The following is an 18,683-nucleotide window of genomic DNA, read 5'->3' as shown; positions in this document are numbered from 1 at the left end:
ACTTCTTCTTAGACGTATTTCAGCGTGTTTGGAGTGTGTAAACACAATTCAGCTGCGTGAGGATAGTTAAAAAAGGGAAGAAAATATTCCCAAGGAGATATTCTTTACTGCCGAGTAAATGGAGAATTATATGGAGTTATGACGGGATATTTCGGTGCTGCGAGGCTATATAAACTGATGAGGAGTAATAAATAGTGGAAATTAAATTATTGTCCCTCCTTGTGATGGGCCTTCACAAATATCCCTAAGCCTCTTTACAAATACTCCTGATGGCATAATTAATTTTTTTTCTTCTAAAAACCTAATTATTATTATTCCTTATTTATCCTTTCTGATCTTTTCGTTCTTCTTCACTTCTCATAACAGAGAACAAAAGTCGCATCGGTCCCGCCACCATCTTGTCCATCGTCACCCACCACCATCTTCTCCATCGTCACCCACCACCACCAAAATCTATATCGGCGCCACCACAACTAGCACCACCACATCCGTTACGTCCACCACTAGTATCAACAAATTAGTCACGATTTTCTTTTGATTTCAACTGATTTCATACAGATTCAGAGATCGATTTGATTTTTTGGTTTTCGATTTTGGGTAATTTCGAGTTTGGATTCAGTTGCGCGTGGATTTTGAGTTAGATATTTGAACTCAGTGATTTGAGCTCCAGATTTGTTGATTCTGAAACTGGTAAGGTTTTTATTTTTAGGTTTAGGTTTTTCAACTCCTCTTTCTCTCTATATGCTCAATTTGCTTATCTTCTCTGAATTGTGTGGTGAATGGTACTCTAAGAATGATTGATTAGATAATGTGCATTATAGAAGTAGGAACGGAGTTGTTGGCATTGTTTTCCATGCATCTGGATTTGCAAGTCTGGATTGTAATGATTGTACTGCAAAGAAGTTGTAGAGATGGTGCTGAGTTATTGACAGAACAACAAGGATGGGTGCTGCTATTGGTGGAGGAAATGCAGGAATGGGTGCTGCTATTGGTGGAGGTACTGGATTAGAAGATGAGAAGATGTTACTGAATGGTTATATATGGGCTATGATGGTTGCTATAGGAGCCGAGAGGATTACAGAGGGGTTGGAATCAGATTTGTCTTTGGCTTCAGATGGAGAGCTTGGTCTTGAAGTTGTTGCTGTTTATGAACCTACAGGTAATGATCAATTGTTGATGTGACCCAATTTTTTATGAGATCAACTAGGGTTGTTGATCCTTTCAACTCCTATTGTTGACAATATTTCCTTGGATAAGTATAATCATGCTTGTAGTTTAAATCATGTAAATTTATTCCGATATTGAACTTGTGGTGCAATGGTAACACGAGTGACTCCATGTTAGATGATACGCGTTCTACTCACGCTAAGTTCACTCCATTTACATGGATCAACTTTCGTTGTTGATCCAATTTACGGGATCAACTACCATTGTTGATCCCCTAAATTGGATAAACTTCTACTGCTGATCCATTTTTTCTGATCAACTACCACTGTTGATCCCCTAAATTGGATGAACTTCTACTGTTGGTTCTATTTTTATTTGGATGAACTACTGTTGTTGAGGCGGCGGCGACGGACTAGAGGTGGTGGAGGACTGGTGGTGGAGTAATGGTGGTGGTGGAATATTAGTGGGGGTTAGTAGGGGGTGGTCGTTGAACGGCGATGGTGGAATGGTAGTTGAATGTTGGTGGTGGTTGTGGTAGTGGTGGTGGTGAAGTGGTAGAGAAAGAAATTTGTTCCATTTTGAAATAAAGAAAAATAATATATGAGTGAGGGTATCAAGGTAATCTAATTTTAAATGGACAATGTTATTAAAAAGTAGGGATACATTTATTGTTGTATAAGGATATATTTATTGGGTTTCAAAAGTAAGGACATAGAAATAATGTACCCTAATAGATAGGGGTACGGAGAGTTAGGTGGAGAAAACAGAGTGTAGAATAGATAGTTGTAGAGTTCGATACGAAGAACATAGAACTGCAGACAACAGTCGTTTATAGTCTAGTGTCTTATTATTTCGTAGACTCTGTAACAGTCGATTTGCGAAACCAGCTTCAGTTTGTGCCAATATTGTAATGGTGAGTTCTGTAACGCCTGAAAAGCGTTGCAAACTCTCTGTGTTATATTTTTATTCAATAAAACCACCTTTTGAGCTATGGATTATCTTTTTGAGTGTGTTTACATCATGAGGAGCTAGACCCCATCGCTGGAACAACGGAGGAAGCTTTTTTTCATCCATGTGGTAATTAAAATTAATTCTTTTATAACTATTTACATAGAATTTAATTGTTTTATGAATTCTATTAATTATTTGTTATTTTGTCTAATGTCGCATGCTTAGTTTTAATTACTTTTGATGCATCATTCTTACAACTTACAACTAATGTTTTATGAATTCTATTATTTACAAAGAATTAGAGTCACAACTTCTTTTGTTTGAGCCATTATTGCCTATAATTAAATTTTGAACCCCATGTATATGAAAAACAGTGAAATCCCGAATCCTAGTGTCCCTCCATTCTGCTACTATTTTGTGTATATATTTTCTTATTTTTAGTATTTTCGTTTATTAAATCTGAAATCAATCTCATCAAGTACGAGTGAACGACAACCTTCTTACCACTGTCTAGAATTCTATCAATTTTTGGTGTTGCCGACGCATACTTATTTATAGATTTATTTTTTAGGTTTTTTTAATTTTTGTTCTTTTTTACGCATTTTGGTATTTCTTGTTTGCTTTCAGATTTGGAGCTGAGCTAAAGAAAAAAAAAAGAGAAAGTGTTGAAAAGAAAAGCTAAGCCAAAGAAGGAAAGAAAAGAGGAATCCAAAAGAGTGAAAAGGAAGATTTTGTATATAGTTATTTTATTTCTAGACACTGTAAATAGGGTTTTATTTTTTGTAATATTTTATTTTTGGACTTTTTGAACTTTATTTTTGGGACATTGGACTCTATTTTTAAAACCCAAAAGGGTTAGTTTAAATAAAACTGCCACATGGAAAGACGATAGTTACGATACTGTCTCGGCCCCTCGGGCTCGTACACTGACATGGAGTCGGTGGCCTGGGGCGACTTCAACGGTTCATCGCGCATCCGGTACAGGAGGTAAGACTCTACCCACCCACGAATCCCATGTCAGTGGGTTTATTTTGTGTTGAGAATGTCGAACTGGTATTACAATAGCCAATACAACAAATATCCGACTGATTTTCAAAATGGACATTACTTTGGCTATAATGTAAATAGTGGTTGGGAACATCAACCTTTTGAAGGTTATGGCTCATACCATATTGATCCCAATTACTATCCACACACCCACCGGTCATACGAGTAAAACTCTTATAATTCCTCTTTACTAGAGTCAACACGTAATTTAGCTGAGTCGACACGTAAGTTAGCAGAAATAAATAACTTAGTCATGGACGAAATAAATGCAGCGTGTGAACCTTCTTTCCTAGATAAAATCAGGAAGTCATGTGATTCGAATCAGAAAATTTTGTTAGAGGCCCAGAAAAGTACTGCTCGAAACAATCTTAATTTCCAATATAGTGTTTCTGATAGTACCCTTGAAAATGAAGATAAATATTCACATAATCAAGATGACGAGGTTAGAATTGGTAATGCTACTGGTTTAGATGAGGTTCAACCATTTTCATGTTATTATAATGATGATTATTATGAGGATAGTGTTGATGAAGAATCAGACACATATAGGAATAATGATCAGGAATTTGTTACTCTAATTGAGCTTTATCATGATAATGTTATTTCTAGTTCAAATACAAATAATTTTAATAATTATTCACCTATTCAATAGGATGAGGATTTGATTAAAGATACCCACGTTTTAGACAATGTAGTACTTCCTTTTTACGAAGCCGATGATAGTTTTGAGGAACGAGTTTATCCTGAGAGTACTGTTTTAAAGTCTAGCAATTTAGAAACATTAGTCTTAGAAAAAAAAGATAGACTCATAGAGAGTTCAAATATGAGTGAGTATGCACCTCCCGATTATTGGAATCAGATGACCTTGAAATTAGAGAGATTGTGACTAGTCTATCTAGAGACACTGAAAACTCTAAGTTTGGGGGTGATTATCATTCTCCATGTGCTTCACCTTTGACTCTTATAGAGATCCTTCACTCGGGACTTGATATATGTGCCTCAACCATTGTGCTAAATTACCTTCATACTAGCTCTCCTGAACCTAATAATGTCCAGGAAGAAGTACAGTTGTTAGAAACCCATCCTATGGTTGATGTGGTTAGCCCAGGCTACGATACCTCGATTGACTTTGTTTTCCCACCAAAAACTTCTCTCCAATTGTGAGAACTTATGAAATTCAAATGTGTCAGATATTAAGTTTTGAGACTGAACCTAAGTACTTTAGGAGGTTAGAATCGACACATTTTCCTAAGATTGACCACCACTTTCATCGTGGTCAATTGTGTGACTCGAAACTGATTGACTTTAAGGATCCGCAATTATTTAGGTTATTATTATGTGCTTCTAAGGTTTTACTTGATTTTTTCCATACTCTAATACCTGAATGGGATCTTAGCTACGAGGAAATGCAGTCCATGAAAATATTTTATATATACCCAATTATAGAACCTGAACCTGAACCACAGCTAAGTGTAGTTGTCTTAAACAGGAAGCCATACAAGGGTGTGCTTTATTTGTTAATTTTCTTGGCATGTTGCATATTCCTTTTACTTGTGATAGCCCTATTTGGTTTTGGTGATCCACAGTTATTCCGGCTATTACTTTATGATTCTATAAGGTGACTAATGTTTTCTTAGTCTGGCTGAAGACTTTAAACTTGGCACTTCTTGGGAGGTAACCCATGCTCATGCAACTCGGTAATATCTTTCCTTAACTCTTTTCTTCAAGTGGTTAACAATTTCTCCTTGTTCATGCTTTATCTTTAGAACATTGAGGACAATGTTAGATTTAAGTTTGGGGGTATGGGAGAAACTTTTTAGTTGTTGTATAAATAAATAAACTCCAGAGCTAAGAAATTTATGCCTATTAAGGATAGCACTAACTAATCTAAGTGGATGGAAGCATCTTGGTTGTAGGAGTTGAGGAACCAATCTGATTGGATGAAAACATCCAAATAGAGTTTATTAATAAAAGCACAAAGCTCAGGTGTTAGAAATAACATGGTAGTTTTTCCATATCTCGTTGAGTCCTTTTCACCTTCTATTTTTATTTTCTTTTAAATATGTTTCTCTAAGTTATTTGGTGGGACACACGAATCAAGTTGTTACCACTGCTAGGATGAAATAGAGTGATTGAGTACCACACACAAAAAAAAAAAAAAAAGTTAGACCTGACCATTAGACCAACCGGAATAAACTCAATAAAATCGACCACTGGTTCCCTTGTATATGCCAGCTGAGTTGATATAGAGTTAGGATTATCGACCACTTGTTCCCTTTTATATGCCATTTGTGTTGATATTAGTCAGACCGGTATCTCAGTCCATTAGGATAGGTTCGTCTTGGCAGTGGCCTTCAGACAGATATGGGAAACACCGTTCACCTTGGTCAACATATAGAACCATCTACGTTTTTTTATCTATATCCATCTTCTTTATCTATTCATGTGATGGGTTTGTTCATGTAGTCTTAGCAGGGCTGGTAAGTCCATTAAAATCGATTCACTTGGGTTATATCGTCGGAGAGAAGGAAACATGGGAATACGTGTATGGAGGATATTTTCCATTAAACTCGAGAGGATTTGGGGAGATTTTATCGTTCCAATCAGTTCATTCCATCCTGTTACACTGAGACAAGGATGGTGAGTCCTTCAGATTCGAAAAAAGAAAAGAAGTTACATGGAATTAATGCAAAATAGAGTCTTGAGATATCACAGGATTTGTAGAGTTATATTAGGAAGGTTTGCATGTATTCTCAGCGTTCGTGACTTCTTCTTAAACGTATTTCAGCGTGTTTGGAGTATGTAAACACAATTCAGCTGCGTGAGGAGTTGAAAAAAGGAAGAAAATATTCCCAAGGAGATATTCTTTACTGCCGAGTAAATGGAGAATTACATGGAGTTATGACGGGATATTTCGGTGCTGCGAGGCTATATAAACTGTTGAGGAGTAATAGATAGGGGAATTGAGAGTTAGGGGGAGAAAAGAAAGTGTAGAATAGATAGTTGCAGAGTTCTCTTTGATGTTGCACGAAGAAGAAGATACGAAGAACATAGGACTGTAGACAACAATCGTTTATATTCTAGTGTCTTATTATTTTGTAGACTCCGAAACAGTCGATTTGCGACACCAACTTCGGTTTGTGACAATATTATGACGATGAGTTCTGTAATGCCTGAAAAGCGTTACAAACTCTCTGTGTTACATTTTTATTCATAAAACCACCTTTTGAGTTATGGATTATTTTTTTGAGTGTGTTTACATCATGAGGATCTAGACCCATCACTGGGACAACGTAGGAAGTTGTTTTTCGTCCATGTGGTAATTATAATTAATTCTTTTATAACTATTTGCATAGAGTTTAATTGTTTTATTAATTCTATTAATTATTTGTTATTTTGTCTAATATTGCATGCTTAGTTTTAATTACTTTTGATGTGTAATTCTTACAACTTACAACTAATGTTTTATGAATTCTATTATTGGCAAAGAATTAGAGTCACAACTTCTTTTGTTTGAGCCATTATTTCTTAGAATTAAATTTTGAACCCCATGTATATGAAAAACAGTTAAATCTCAAATCCTAGTGTCCTTCCATTATGCTACCATTTTGTGTATATATTTTCGTATTTTTCGTATTTTATTTCATTAAATCCGAAATCAATCTCATCAAGTCCGAGTAAACAACAACCTTCTTACTACTATCTAGAATTATACCATCTCTCAAAAGACGAGGGTACCCAAATAGACCACAATCTTTAATTAATCCACCTATCAGTCCTCTTACCGAAAGTGATTGTCTATGGACAAAGTCGAGACAATACGACAGATCGGTATTCACAATTTGTGTGATCATCTATGGATACGAGATCGATACAATAAAACAATCTAAGTGTGATTACTTGATAATAGGTTCAGACTTAACCAAACTCTATAGGATCACTATCAAGTAAAGCGGTGTTAACGTTTGTGTATTTTACTTTTAATTAGAATAAACAATTATAATTGCGGGAATATAAAAGAAAAAGACACAACAAGATTTTGTTAACGAGGAAACCGTAAATGCAGAAAAACCTCGCGACCTAGTACAGAATTGAATACTCTCAAAATTCAGTCATTATACAAAATCTAAACTAACTTCGTATAGTTGATACCAAGCAACTAACCCTAGTTCACTTAGTTTATCCAGTATCCCTGCACTTCCGTCTTTGATGAGTGTACGCAATGGAACAATTCCTTTGGATCGTATTCCAAACAGTAAAGGAACAACAAATCTGTTTGGTAACAACTATATTGATTCTTTCCAGATAAAGATATCTCAAGTCATATGCAAAGGCTCTTCCGTTTAAACTAATAAAATCATTTTCCTAGTTATATCAATCCAATCTCTATTACCTAAGTAATAAGATTCGAATTTGTAACAATCAAAATAGATCTCAAGAGAACTATTAGGCGTTACCGATCTCGCGCAACTAATCAATCGAATAAATATGATTCTAGTTGAATCCCAGACGATCAAGGTTTGTGCTACACAAAGATATGAAAAACCAATAAGAAATCTTCTTCCTCTTAAAATCTTCTTTAGTCTTCAATTAAACCTATACAACACCACTTGAATCTCTTGCGATCAACCACCCACAGAACGGAGTATGTTAACAATGGATTATCAGAAGATGTCTTTAGATATACAAACAGTTCTAAAGATCTCGTCGATACTTCGATCTAGTTTGAGTGAATCTTATATCAGAAGAGAAGATTCTCAAAAATAAACAAACTAGGTGCAATCAAAGTTCAACAACCGTTAAGCAATCAAATCAATCGAATAACTAATAAACTGCAATTATCTAGTTTCCCACCAATGGTACTCGTAGAGCTTCTTGATCCCACAGAAGTCTTTAAACGAGCGGTCGTAAGAGATTTCTCCTAATTAGAGTACTTTCCTCTCCGAATAGATGGATCCACCAGAAACAATAAAAAGATGAAGTTTTCCTGACTCTTAGGATAGTTTGCTAGAAATGCACACTTAGGTATTTATAGACCAAAGATGTTTGGACACCAAGGAATTTCCAAAACCGAAAGGCAATAAATGCCCATTCGGTTTTCATAATTCCAGTAAATGCTTTGCCCAATATTTTCCGAAATCTCTCAATAAAAAATCTCCAATTAGTAAATGCACATTACTAATTTTTATTCTCTACAGATATGCATTAAATTGCTGGTAATTAAAGCAAATAAAACTAACAACCTTAATTAAAAAGATTCTTAATTTATTTTGGAACGGGATCTCCTTGAGTAATTAAGGGATATCTTTGAACAATAAAAGATAAGAGTTACTGTTCGTGTTCAAAGTATGTTGACATCTTTTCTTTGTAAATCAGCTTTCATATTTACAATCTTGGAATCGATTATACCACACTTCCAAACAAGTTTAGGATTAGTTCATTTGTATTCCAAGACAACTATGTGATTGATCAAATATCAAATCACATTCATGGGTTCAATCGGTTCTACCAATCACTGGGATCGGTTTTACCCACGAATCTCTTAATTAAACGCATATATATATATATATATATATATATATATATATATATATATTATATCTGTGATACAAGTAGTATCACATATAACGTAAAATAAGTCTTTCGATCTTGTTGTTTGATATTGTATTAACTTCAGGCGATATTTATTAGAACAAAACATCATATTTTTGTTACCAAATCCAAAATACTAGTTTGTGTTAAAAAGCAAAAAAAATTGATGTAAGAAGCTTTACTTTAACGTTGTTGTTTTTATTTTCATATTCTATCATCTATGTTATTTTCCAACGAAACAATATAGTTTGTTTTTCAGAGCCCCATTTGGTTTTTCGCCTAGAATCCCTTGTTTTACCCCGCATCAGAAAAATTACCACATATTAGTATTCTATTGCTATAACGCTTATACATTTTCTATTCAGTTCTAAGGAAAATTAAGAATTGATGTCAGAAATTACCTTAAAAACACTGAATTCAGTGATGCTACGGGTACGACTGGGGTTGTAACTAGGAACATTATACACTGCATTTTGCATTTATGAAATTCCCGCGAAAATTTAAATTAACTGTGAAGGAAACTGATACACTATAATGAAGTAAGGCTACTTGTATGTTGTTACTAGTGATCGTAGAATCAAAAGAGGGATCAGAGTAGTTGAAATAAAATAGAATAAGAATTAAGAAAATGCCAATAAGAGTATTCATATTTCTCTTATATTCTCTATCAGTCTCTTCCTTTCTAATGATGATGCAAGTATACACAATAAAGGTTCTCTTTGAATTGAGTTGAATTTAACATTGATATTTAGCTTCTCATTTGTTATTAAATTCAGTTGGACGAAATCTTAACTTTCAAGTTCAGTTCTAACCGCGTTGGTTGTCTAGGGAAAACTTTGATTCAGTATGTTGAAAAAGGGTCAACTTACTAATATTGTCGAATGTCACTGTTATAACAATAAATAATGGTGAAATTGGTTTTTTTTTTCACTAATTTTTGATTGCTTCATAGTGTTTGACAACAATTTAAAAAGTTGTCTTTGAACTTGTAAAAGCAAAAAGTTACCGCGGTAATTAACTTGAGAGTTTACCTATGAGTTAAAAAGTTACCATGATTTTTAAGATAAATAAATTTTTGAAGTTGCTCAAAAGTGTAACTTTAGAGTCTAGACGGTAAATTCGTGAATCATTCGCAAACTCTACTGTATTACATGGATATGCATATCATGCCTATTTGTTGGAACTCTGAACATGTATACTAGAGGAAGTACTTATGAACCACTAAGGAGTCCGGTTTTTCGCACACTCTTTTAAAGAACATACAACACAACCATATAGATTTACTATGACTAACAATTATATTTTAATAAAATATATTCTTGTTTTCATTTTAATTAATCTTAATTCTAAAAATGATAAGCACTACATATCATATTTTGTTGTGAATAAAAATCCCCAATTATTTAACAAACTAGTATATCACTCTATCTGCAATTAGAATATAAATTTTCTTTCAATCTAATAACTAATATAAAGTAAAGAGGTATTTTTGGTGAAGTCTTGGTCTAACCCTGATATTATTGGTATGACCTTTAATATCAATTATCACTTCACATATTTTTAAGGGTAAAAATGTACATTAAATCAATATTTACATATTCAACCTTATATATTTACATATTAACAGAAATGCTATTGTTTTAAAAATACATCAATTTTTTTAAAAACTTGATATTTTTCAATATAGACAATGGATTTTGGTAAAATTAACATATTTGAAAAGCTCTTTAAATTAAATAAGTAATGAGTATAAATAAGAATGGTGTTAAGATTTTGGGAGGACTGGTGAGTTTAGATATGAAATTTATTAGTGATACGGTATTGAGCAGAGTGAATAAGACTGTCCAGCTAATGGCCTCCGTCAAAAAACTCAACGACCCCTAAAGTGAGATGCTTTTACTTCGCAATTGCACAGGTGTGTCCATATTATATTTCGCAATGCGTACTACCAATCCGGCAGCACTGCAATAGTCCACTAATCTTTTTGATGATCATTTATTTCGATATTTGAGACTCTTAGTCACGGGAGATGGGGCCGGCTTTGGGACTTTGCAACATAGATTATTTACTTTGCCTATCAAAGATGGTGGTTTGGGTATTTACACTATGAAAGACACACATACTTATCGATATCTTGCCTTTCAGAGCCAGACTGTTTCAGTGCAAAAACTGATTTTCGATAGTTTATTCCCTACAGATAAAGGTTCCTTCTTATCATCTGGTTCTTCGGAACTTCATCCAGCTATGTGGATTGCCTTTTAAATATTGTGTTGATGATATATACTTCCCCTCTTCTATGCATTCCATGGAAATTACTTATTTCGACGCAGTTAAGAAGTAAATCCGCATCCAATTTTTTATGTCTGCAAGATATTCCACTATGCGGCAATGTAACCATATCAAACACGCTCGGGATTATCTATTAGTTGTCCCCATTCGGGGGGCTGAATCAGTGCCTTGGGTCAAGACAATTAGAGATGTAGTTTGTTACTGCCTTGGTATTCCATTATTTGTTGAGAATGGCTTATGCTCAAGCTGTAATAGACCCATGGATATTTTTGGCGATCATGCACTCGATTATGCCAAGGATGTTGGACTCAAATTTCGACACGACCTTATTCGAGAAGTAATTTCTGACATTTGTTACAAGGCGAGGGTGCCTGCGCGTAAAGAGGTTTCTCAGGGATTTTTGTTGGATGATAATAAATATTTGTGACATGCAGATATTCTTGTTTATAACTGGGAGAATGGTCAATATGTTTGTATGGATGTCACGAGTGTCTCTCCCTTCACTGGTGAAGGTACACGTGCTTTTATCCCATGCCAGGCCATTTCGTATATTGTTTCGTGTAAACGTACTAAATACTTAGACAAGTATATTTCTAATGGTTATGGTTTGGGTGTTCTTGCTTTTTGTACTTTGAGGGAGCTTAGTGAGGATACTTTGTGTTTTTTAAGAAATTGAAGAATTGTTTTGCTAGTTTTGACGCTAGTAGTGGCGTTGAGAGTTTTATTTTTCATAGATTAAGGGTTGCTATTAAAAAGGTGTTAGAGCCCAGCTAGGTTACCAGCTAAAACTTTGTACTAATCATAGCTTGATTAGTATAACATAATAAATTTATTAATAAATAAAAAATAAAAAAATTAAATTTTATTTTACGAAAAAAAATATCATTGTAATCAAATTTGGAATTGTTAAAAAAATAAAATTCAAGAAACGATGTAAAATATTTATATTTAATAAACTAAACTAACATCTTTTAACATAAAATGGGAGGAGAGAGAATATCCGAAATTCTTGCGGTTACGATGGGGAAATATGGATCCAATCATCCTATGGCTAAGCGTCCGTAGCCACTGCTCACATTTTAAGTACTTGGCCATCCAAGTTCGCTGAAGCAAACACGACCTAATTACGGCCAGTTATGTTGACAAGCCGATTCCAGACCGTCATTGTCTGAGGCGCGTCTCATTCTGAATAGGGTTGACATGAAAACTGAAAAGGCGCTACCTGAATCACATTAAGACAGAAAAGACACAACTTTTGGAATCATTATTCATTTTTATATAAACAAACCCATCCCATTTGGTTCCATTTTGTGCTCTTTAGAGCAAGTGTCATGGAGTGAGGATTCTCATTCACTATGAATGAGTTTCACTAGATTTGATCAAATTTGGTGTTATTATGAAGTGAGAGTAGTCATTCATTCATCAATAATCATTGATACACTTATTGGAGTGAATGAGTGGGCGAAAGTGTACAGTGTACACTAGGCGACTGATCTTCAGCCTCTTAGGAAAAAATCACTCCAAGCGGCACATGTTTAGCCTCTCAAACATATTTTTGAGTTTTTTAATTTAGTTTAAACTCTTTTGTTGGGTCCCGCAGATATTTTATTAATAGAAAAAATGAATACATATCTAGGAGGCACATCTTTAACCGCTTGAAAATTTTTTTTCTCTCTAAGCGGCTGGAAATCAACCGCTAAGCGGTTGAAAATCATCCGCTTAGTGTATTCTTTTGGTTCCCCATAATGAGAAAATCCCTCTTTCACCTAGTCTCTCATTCATTATGACGGTGAACAAGTGTTTTTCATACTCACTCCGTAGTCCTTGTTCTTGGGGAACTAGGACGGTTTGCTAGACCGCCCAGACGTCAAAAGACCCCCCACATTGTTGCATTTGGAGCTTACCCCAAAGTTAAAGATCCATAAGGTACTCTCTTTGAATTGTTTATTTATTTATTATTATTTTTTTTAATTGTTAAATACTTGAGATTCATCTTGATGTTTCTGCCATTTCAACCAAGGAGAAAATATTCGCCGCACAATCGGAAATTAAAGGCCTAAACTACCAAATAATCCAGTGACTGATAGAATATTTTTGTTTCGATTTACTATGCTTGGAATGGATATTATTTATCTAAAAGGAAATTAGGTTGCAAGGGCACCACCACTTTTGTATTTCATCGGCATTGTCTTTTCTCCCTTGCCATTCATATCCATAACATACTAGTATTTTTTGGCAGAAAAAGTAAAACAAAATTAAATAGACTATTATACGGCCAATTTGACCCTATGAAAATCCATATTAAATATGGAATCCGCTCCCTCATCGGCGTTACCTCAATCTTAGAAAGATAATTATAGCATTAAGTATTCTTAATTGAAAAGATCTTTTCACTCCACTCCTTCAATAAAATATATCCGTTGAATTTTGAAATACTCACCCATTCCGAACCGTCAGATTACTAGGATATGACCGTTGAGAGACGCTCCTCACCTTAAAACATGAGACATTTTCTCTTCCTCCGACCTAAACAAAGAGAAACTGTAGAAAGTAAAACTCAAAACGAAGAGTGAAATAGTCACGGAGATCAAATTTTTAGGGTTCTAGCAGATTTCATGTTCAAGTGGTCTATCTCTCTTCCTCAATCAATCTCTGTAACTTTCTATCCTTGAAACTATTTTGATCACTTCGCAGAAATTTGAAGATGCCGCTCCAGAGATCTCCTTCAGATCGCCGACCACCGCTTGCTGAATCAATGAATCAGATCCGTTCTCGCAGGATGTTGCGTTCTAGTACTACTTCAATCCCATCTACACCAGGTAATAATTTACTCTAAACCCCAAATTTCAGAAAAACCCCAAATTTTTTTATTGTCTTTATTGTTCATCTTAAGTTTCAATCATAATTTCTCCTCTTGCTTGTGATAAAATTTGAAAATTCATATACCGAAGAATGATTTACACCCTAGATTATAAAAATCCCCAACTTTAATTTTAAAATTAATCTCTTTATGTTGCAGTTTCAATGATGAAAACCCAAACTCCAAGACATCTGATGACTCGAGATAGACCAGAACTTCGACAAGAGTATCAATCGATTACAACCGATTTCCAAGCCTTGGAAAAAATGGTGAAAGATCAATTCGGAAATCAAGACTTATCTATGACTGATTTGACCAACACTTACAGCGCTGCTCCATTTGAAAGAGGCAGGTTTTATGATGAATACTCTGCTAGAAGAAATGAGAGATTAAGAAGAAGAAAAGGAGGCGAAACTGTGGAAGAGAAGAAGAAGCCTAGCAGTGTTTATAATCTTGGTGTTGTTGAATCTACTATCAAGAAAAAAGGAGGAGATCAAAAGAAACTGGAAACTTTAAGGAAATCAGTGCCTGCTAATTTCTCAATTCCTAGATCTGAAACAACGGGTACTACTTCAAGATATTCTTTGAGAAGTAGCACTAAAGATGTCAGTAAATTCACTATGTCATCAGGCAAATTATCTTTCAGCAGTATGGATGGAGAACGCAGTAAGATCACTACTCGTCGAGGAGGAGGAGTTCGTAAGATCTGATTAATTAATCAATCAGAACACTTCTGTGTGTTCTTTTGGTCGTTTTTTTATCCCTGATTATCAGAGAGACTGAAACTAAATTCAGTCTACAAAGTTTAGGTTTTTTTCTTCTTGAATTCTCATATGGTGTGTGTTTTTTTTTAAGGAATTTTATTTGATTTAATTAATTTGAATCTACAAATCTTCTTCTATTATTGTTCGCTTCTTCCATTTTGTTTAAAAGGTGGATTAGCTACTCCTGTTGGTGGTGGTGTTAGTTCTTTAAATGTTCAAATGAGAAAAGAGCTTGATCTCTTTGCTTCTCTTGTCAATTGTTGTAATCTTCCTGGATTACCTACTAGGCACGAAAATGTTGATATCGTTGTGATCAGGGAGAATACTGAGGGTGAGTATGCTGGTCTTGAACATGAGGTCGTTCCTGGTGTTGTTGAGAGCTTAAAGGTATGTCAAGTTTTTGATTTAGGTTACTGAATTTCTTTGAATTTTTCAGTTTTTTGTCCTTCTAATTGGATTTGTGACTCGAAATTATGAGTTCAGTTTCATAATTTTCCTAGTAACCATTGATTATTCTTGAAAACGCTTTCGAAACTTCCCATAAACTGTATGTATGACTTTAGTTTTTAATCCATGAAATTGAAATGCTGCCATAAAATTGTAGTTCTTGTACTATGATATAAACTACAAACTGATAGTGAGTGACCCATGGTGTTGAGGAAAGAATTTGAATGTGAAGCTATTAGGTAACCACTATATCCCGGAAAAGCGGAGATGGCTGAGATGAGGAAAAGAACTACATATGTTTTTGATGTGATATAGTAGTGTATCGTATTATTCTCTTTGGATGCACATTTTTCTTGAAATGCTCAAGTGATCCGATTCTTGTAGGTGATAACAAAGTTCTGTTCGGAGCGCATAGCACAGTATGCCTTTGAGTATGCTTACCTAAACAACAGAAAGACTGTGACAGCCGTCCACAAGGCTAACATCATGAAGCTTGCTGATGGGTTGTTTTTAGAATCTTGCCGCGAGGTTGCAACAAAATACCCTGGTATCAAGTATAATGAGATCATTGTGGATAACTGCTGCATGCAACTTGTTTCAAAGCCAGAGCAGTTTGATGTAATGGTAGGTAGCTTCACAATTCACCTTATGTTTCAGTTTGTGTTTGCATCCTTGGTTGGTTGATCTATTTTGAATAGGTAGAAGGATATCTCAGTTCCTAAAGATGTCAATAAGAGCTCCTGACTTGTAACTTTATGATATAAATGTGATTTTTAAGAAACTTGGGTGAGATAACTTTTCAGACCACTGGATGGATAAACTTGTACGGCAGCAGTTCTGATTTGCTGCTATACACATTGTCGTTATATATTTGAGGAAACTATGACGGTTGTTAATATTCAAAATTCCACAACTGGGACGGATATCTTCAAGGAACGGGAAAACCACTTTAGTCCACCTACGTTTAGATGCACTTATATACATAACTACTTGCATCAGAGACTCATATATGGACCCATCTGATTAAGGAAGCATCTTATTTTGGGCAGGTTACACCAAATCTGTACGGCAATCTTGTGGCGAACACCGCAGCAGGCATTGCTGGAGGCACTGGTGTCATGCCAGGAGGTACTTATCTTATCATATGCGTTAGCATCATTTTTCTGTTTCTAAAAATTCGACTCACCTCAGTTTCCAAAAATGTTTTTTCAAAATCCTGCAATACAAGCAATGCTCTTCTTCTCATCTCTTTGAAGCTCCTATACATATTGTGAGCATAGTCTAAGTGTATCTTTTTATGCATATATGCAGGAAATGTAGGTGCTGATCATGCAGTGTTTGAACAAGGTGCTTCAGCTGGAAATGTTGGTAATGATAAACTGGTGGAGCAACAGAAAGCAAACCCAGTAGCGCTATTGCTGTCATCTGCAATGATGTTGAGACATCTTCAGTTCCCATCTTTTGCTGATCGATTGGAGACTGCTGTTAAACGTGTCATCTTAGAGGGGAAATACAGGACCAAAGATCTAGGCGGACAAAGCACAACCCAGGAAGTCGTGGACGCCGTCATTGCGGTTCTAGACTAATCACTTGATAACTAGCTAGAATTGCTAGCTGCACTACTCATCATTAATCCACTTAAGCAAAGTTTAATATTTTCTTTAGGTGGAGACTTGAGAGAAATTTATCATTGCCTATTATTGTTGGTCCCATGAAGAGGGTCCTATAAATTGTTTTGTTCAACATTTTCCTTAGCGCTACAGCTTAAATTGGTTGTTTGTTCTGCTGCTTACAACCCAAAACAAGTGTACAAATTGAAACCGGGAAATTTCTGTATACTTGAATAAAAATCTATTAAAGTTTGATCATCTGATTCATCCGTAGCAAAATATATGATATTCAAAAGACCTAATTTTGTGGAACCCAGGTCGAAAATGCTTCCCACCCCCAAAATGTATGGTACTAGAAGGTCAGTGCATCTACTCATTGTCATGTAGTGTTACACTGAGACGTTTAGGGAATTCAATTGTGTTGTCTGGTTGCTCTTTAAGGGTTTTTATCTCAAAATTAAATTCACAGTGGTGGAGGACAAGCAGCCCAAACCCCTTGTTGTTTCAGTTGGTGATTGTTTTGAGATATTCTTGTTTTAAAAAGAGATGCAAACCCATCATATGGAACATCAACAACAATACATTCGTTTACGTTTTCTCTTCACAATTTATTTATGTTTTGTATCTTTTTTTTGTATTTGTTTCATGTTATGATGTACTTGCTTCACTTTAAAATGATCATGTAAACGTTTTTTGTGGAATGAAATACTTATGGTTTGATAATTAAAAAAAAAAAACAGTACATTTTGGTCTTTGTTTCTCGTCTTTGCTTGTTTGCTTAAATCGCCACTTAGTTTCCAACATTGTCTTTTGGAATGTTACTATGATTATATATATATATACTTTTTTTTCTTTTTTAAAAAGAAAAAAAAAATTCTCACCAGAAGTTTAGTACAAATAGGGGTGTACAGCCGGGCAGGCCAGCCAACCCGATTATAGCACAGGCCGGGCCATACGGGCTTGTAGTCCTTACTACCCACTAAGTTTAACAGGCCATGTCGGGCCGGGCAGACCTCGGGTCCAAGAGATAATTCAAAATTTTAAAAAGTATATAGGTTTGTTGTCTAGCTTGATGAATGATGATATATCTGTAACTTGTTCAAATGATAGTTCAAGCAATTCATATTCACTACTGAGAAATGTAATTCAAAAGTTTCTCTAACCCCAATAAATTGTCCAAGTATGAAATTTAAGTTCTTGAGAAATCCATCACACTAGTAGAAAATTTTATTCCAGGCTATCGGCAGTAATGCAAGTCGGGTAAGTAAACAGGCTACCGAGCAGGCTAACAGGCCGGACTCTAATATTTGAACAAAAACCCGGGTCCGCCCACTTATAATTATCGGGCAAGCCCATGACAGGATGTTGGGCGCCCATGGGCTCCTTCGGACCCGGGCGGTACATGGCGGGCTGCAGGCTTACGGGAATTCTGTACACCCCTAAATACAAATATGTTATTTAGCATCATCCAGTAAAACTTCGATAAATTAATAGCCTTGGAACCGATGAATTATATCAATTAGCGAAGTATTAATTTATCGATAAATTAATGAGTTATTAACATGTTGAAACATATCTAACTTAAGTTTTAAAGATAAGTGTGTAGATCATTTTCCTATAATAACAAATATCTGGAGATTTTAATTTCAATTCAAACTATTTCATAACATAATTTTTGATAATATATTGCATATATTATATGTATAAATATATATACTTTGATGTTATAATTGAAACAATAAGAAGAACAACACAATAAAATCACTTCAGAACTTCTTAAGAAAGTACAACATAATTGAGATGAAGCCTTATATTATCTACATTTTTTTTTGATCGGAAAGGAGAAGATATATTAGATTAAGAGACTTTACAGAAGACTACCAGAGAAGGTAGATGAAAACAAAAGAAAAAAAGGTTACATCACAAGAACAAGTTTTCCCAGTCATTAATCACAGA

The 18,683-nt window shown here is 34.9% G+C and overlaps 2 protein-coding genes across 2 annotated transcripts; both read left to right on the top strand.

Annotated features, from left to right (window-relative positions):
- The first annotated feature begins 13,559 nt into the window (after positions 1-13,559).
- Positions 13,560-16,987, top strand: LOC113289580 (isocitrate dehydrogenase [NAD] regulatory subunit 1, mitochondrial). The gene is made up of 5 exons (XM_026538875.1): positions 13,560-13,865; positions 14,066-15,057; positions 15,502-15,741; positions 16,167-16,245; positions 16,429-16,987. The coding sequence occupies exons 2-5, from the start codon at positions 14,890-14,892 to the stop codon at positions 16,701-16,703; spliced, it is 762 nt and encodes a 253-aa protein (XP_026394660.1). The 5' UTR covers positions 13,560-13,865; positions 14,066-14,889; the 3' UTR covers positions 16,704-16,987.
- Positions 13,751-14,616, top strand: LOC113291588. Its single transcript, XM_026541108.1, has 2 exons — positions 13,751-13,865; positions 14,066-14,616. The coding sequence occupies exons 1-2, from the start codon at positions 13,751-13,753 to the stop codon at positions 14,614-14,616; spliced, it is 666 nt and encodes a 221-aa protein (XP_026396893.1).
- Positions 16,988-18,683: the final 1,696 nt, after the last annotated feature.

Source organism: Papaver somniferum, chromosome 6 (assembly GCF_003573695.1).
Source record: "Papaver somniferum cultivar HN1 chromosome 6, ASM357369v1, whole genome shotgun sequence".
In the NCBI taxonomy this organism is placed as follows: domain Eukaryota; kingdom Viridiplantae; phylum Streptophyta; class Magnoliopsida; order Ranunculales; family Papaveraceae; genus Papaver; species Papaver somniferum.
Note: the sequence above shows the minus strand (reverse complement) of the source record. Positions and strands in the feature narration are given on the sequence as shown.

Bases quoted from the DNA above. Each gene is read 5' to 3' on its own strand.
- LOC113291588 (XM_026541108.1), top strand. From the start codon at position 13,751: ATGCCGCTCCAGAGATCTCCTTCAGATCGCCGACCACCGCTTGCTGAA. The intron at 13,866-14,065 runs GTAATAATTTAC...TTTATGTTGCAG, and splicing joins TTCAATCCCATCTACACCAG to TTTCAATGATGAAAACCCAA.
- LOC113289580 (XM_026538875.1), top strand. From the start codon at position 14,890: ATGAGAAAAGAGCTTGATCTCTTTGCTTCTCTTGTCAATTGTTGTAAT. The intron at 15,058-15,501 runs GTATGTCAAGTT...CGATTCTTGTAG, and splicing joins GTGTTGTTGAGAGCTTAAAG to GTGATAACAAAGTTCTGTTC. The intron at 15,742-16,166 runs GTAGGTAGCTTC...TATTTTGGGCAG, and splicing joins CAGAGCAGTTTGATGTAATG to GTTACACCAAATCTGTACGG.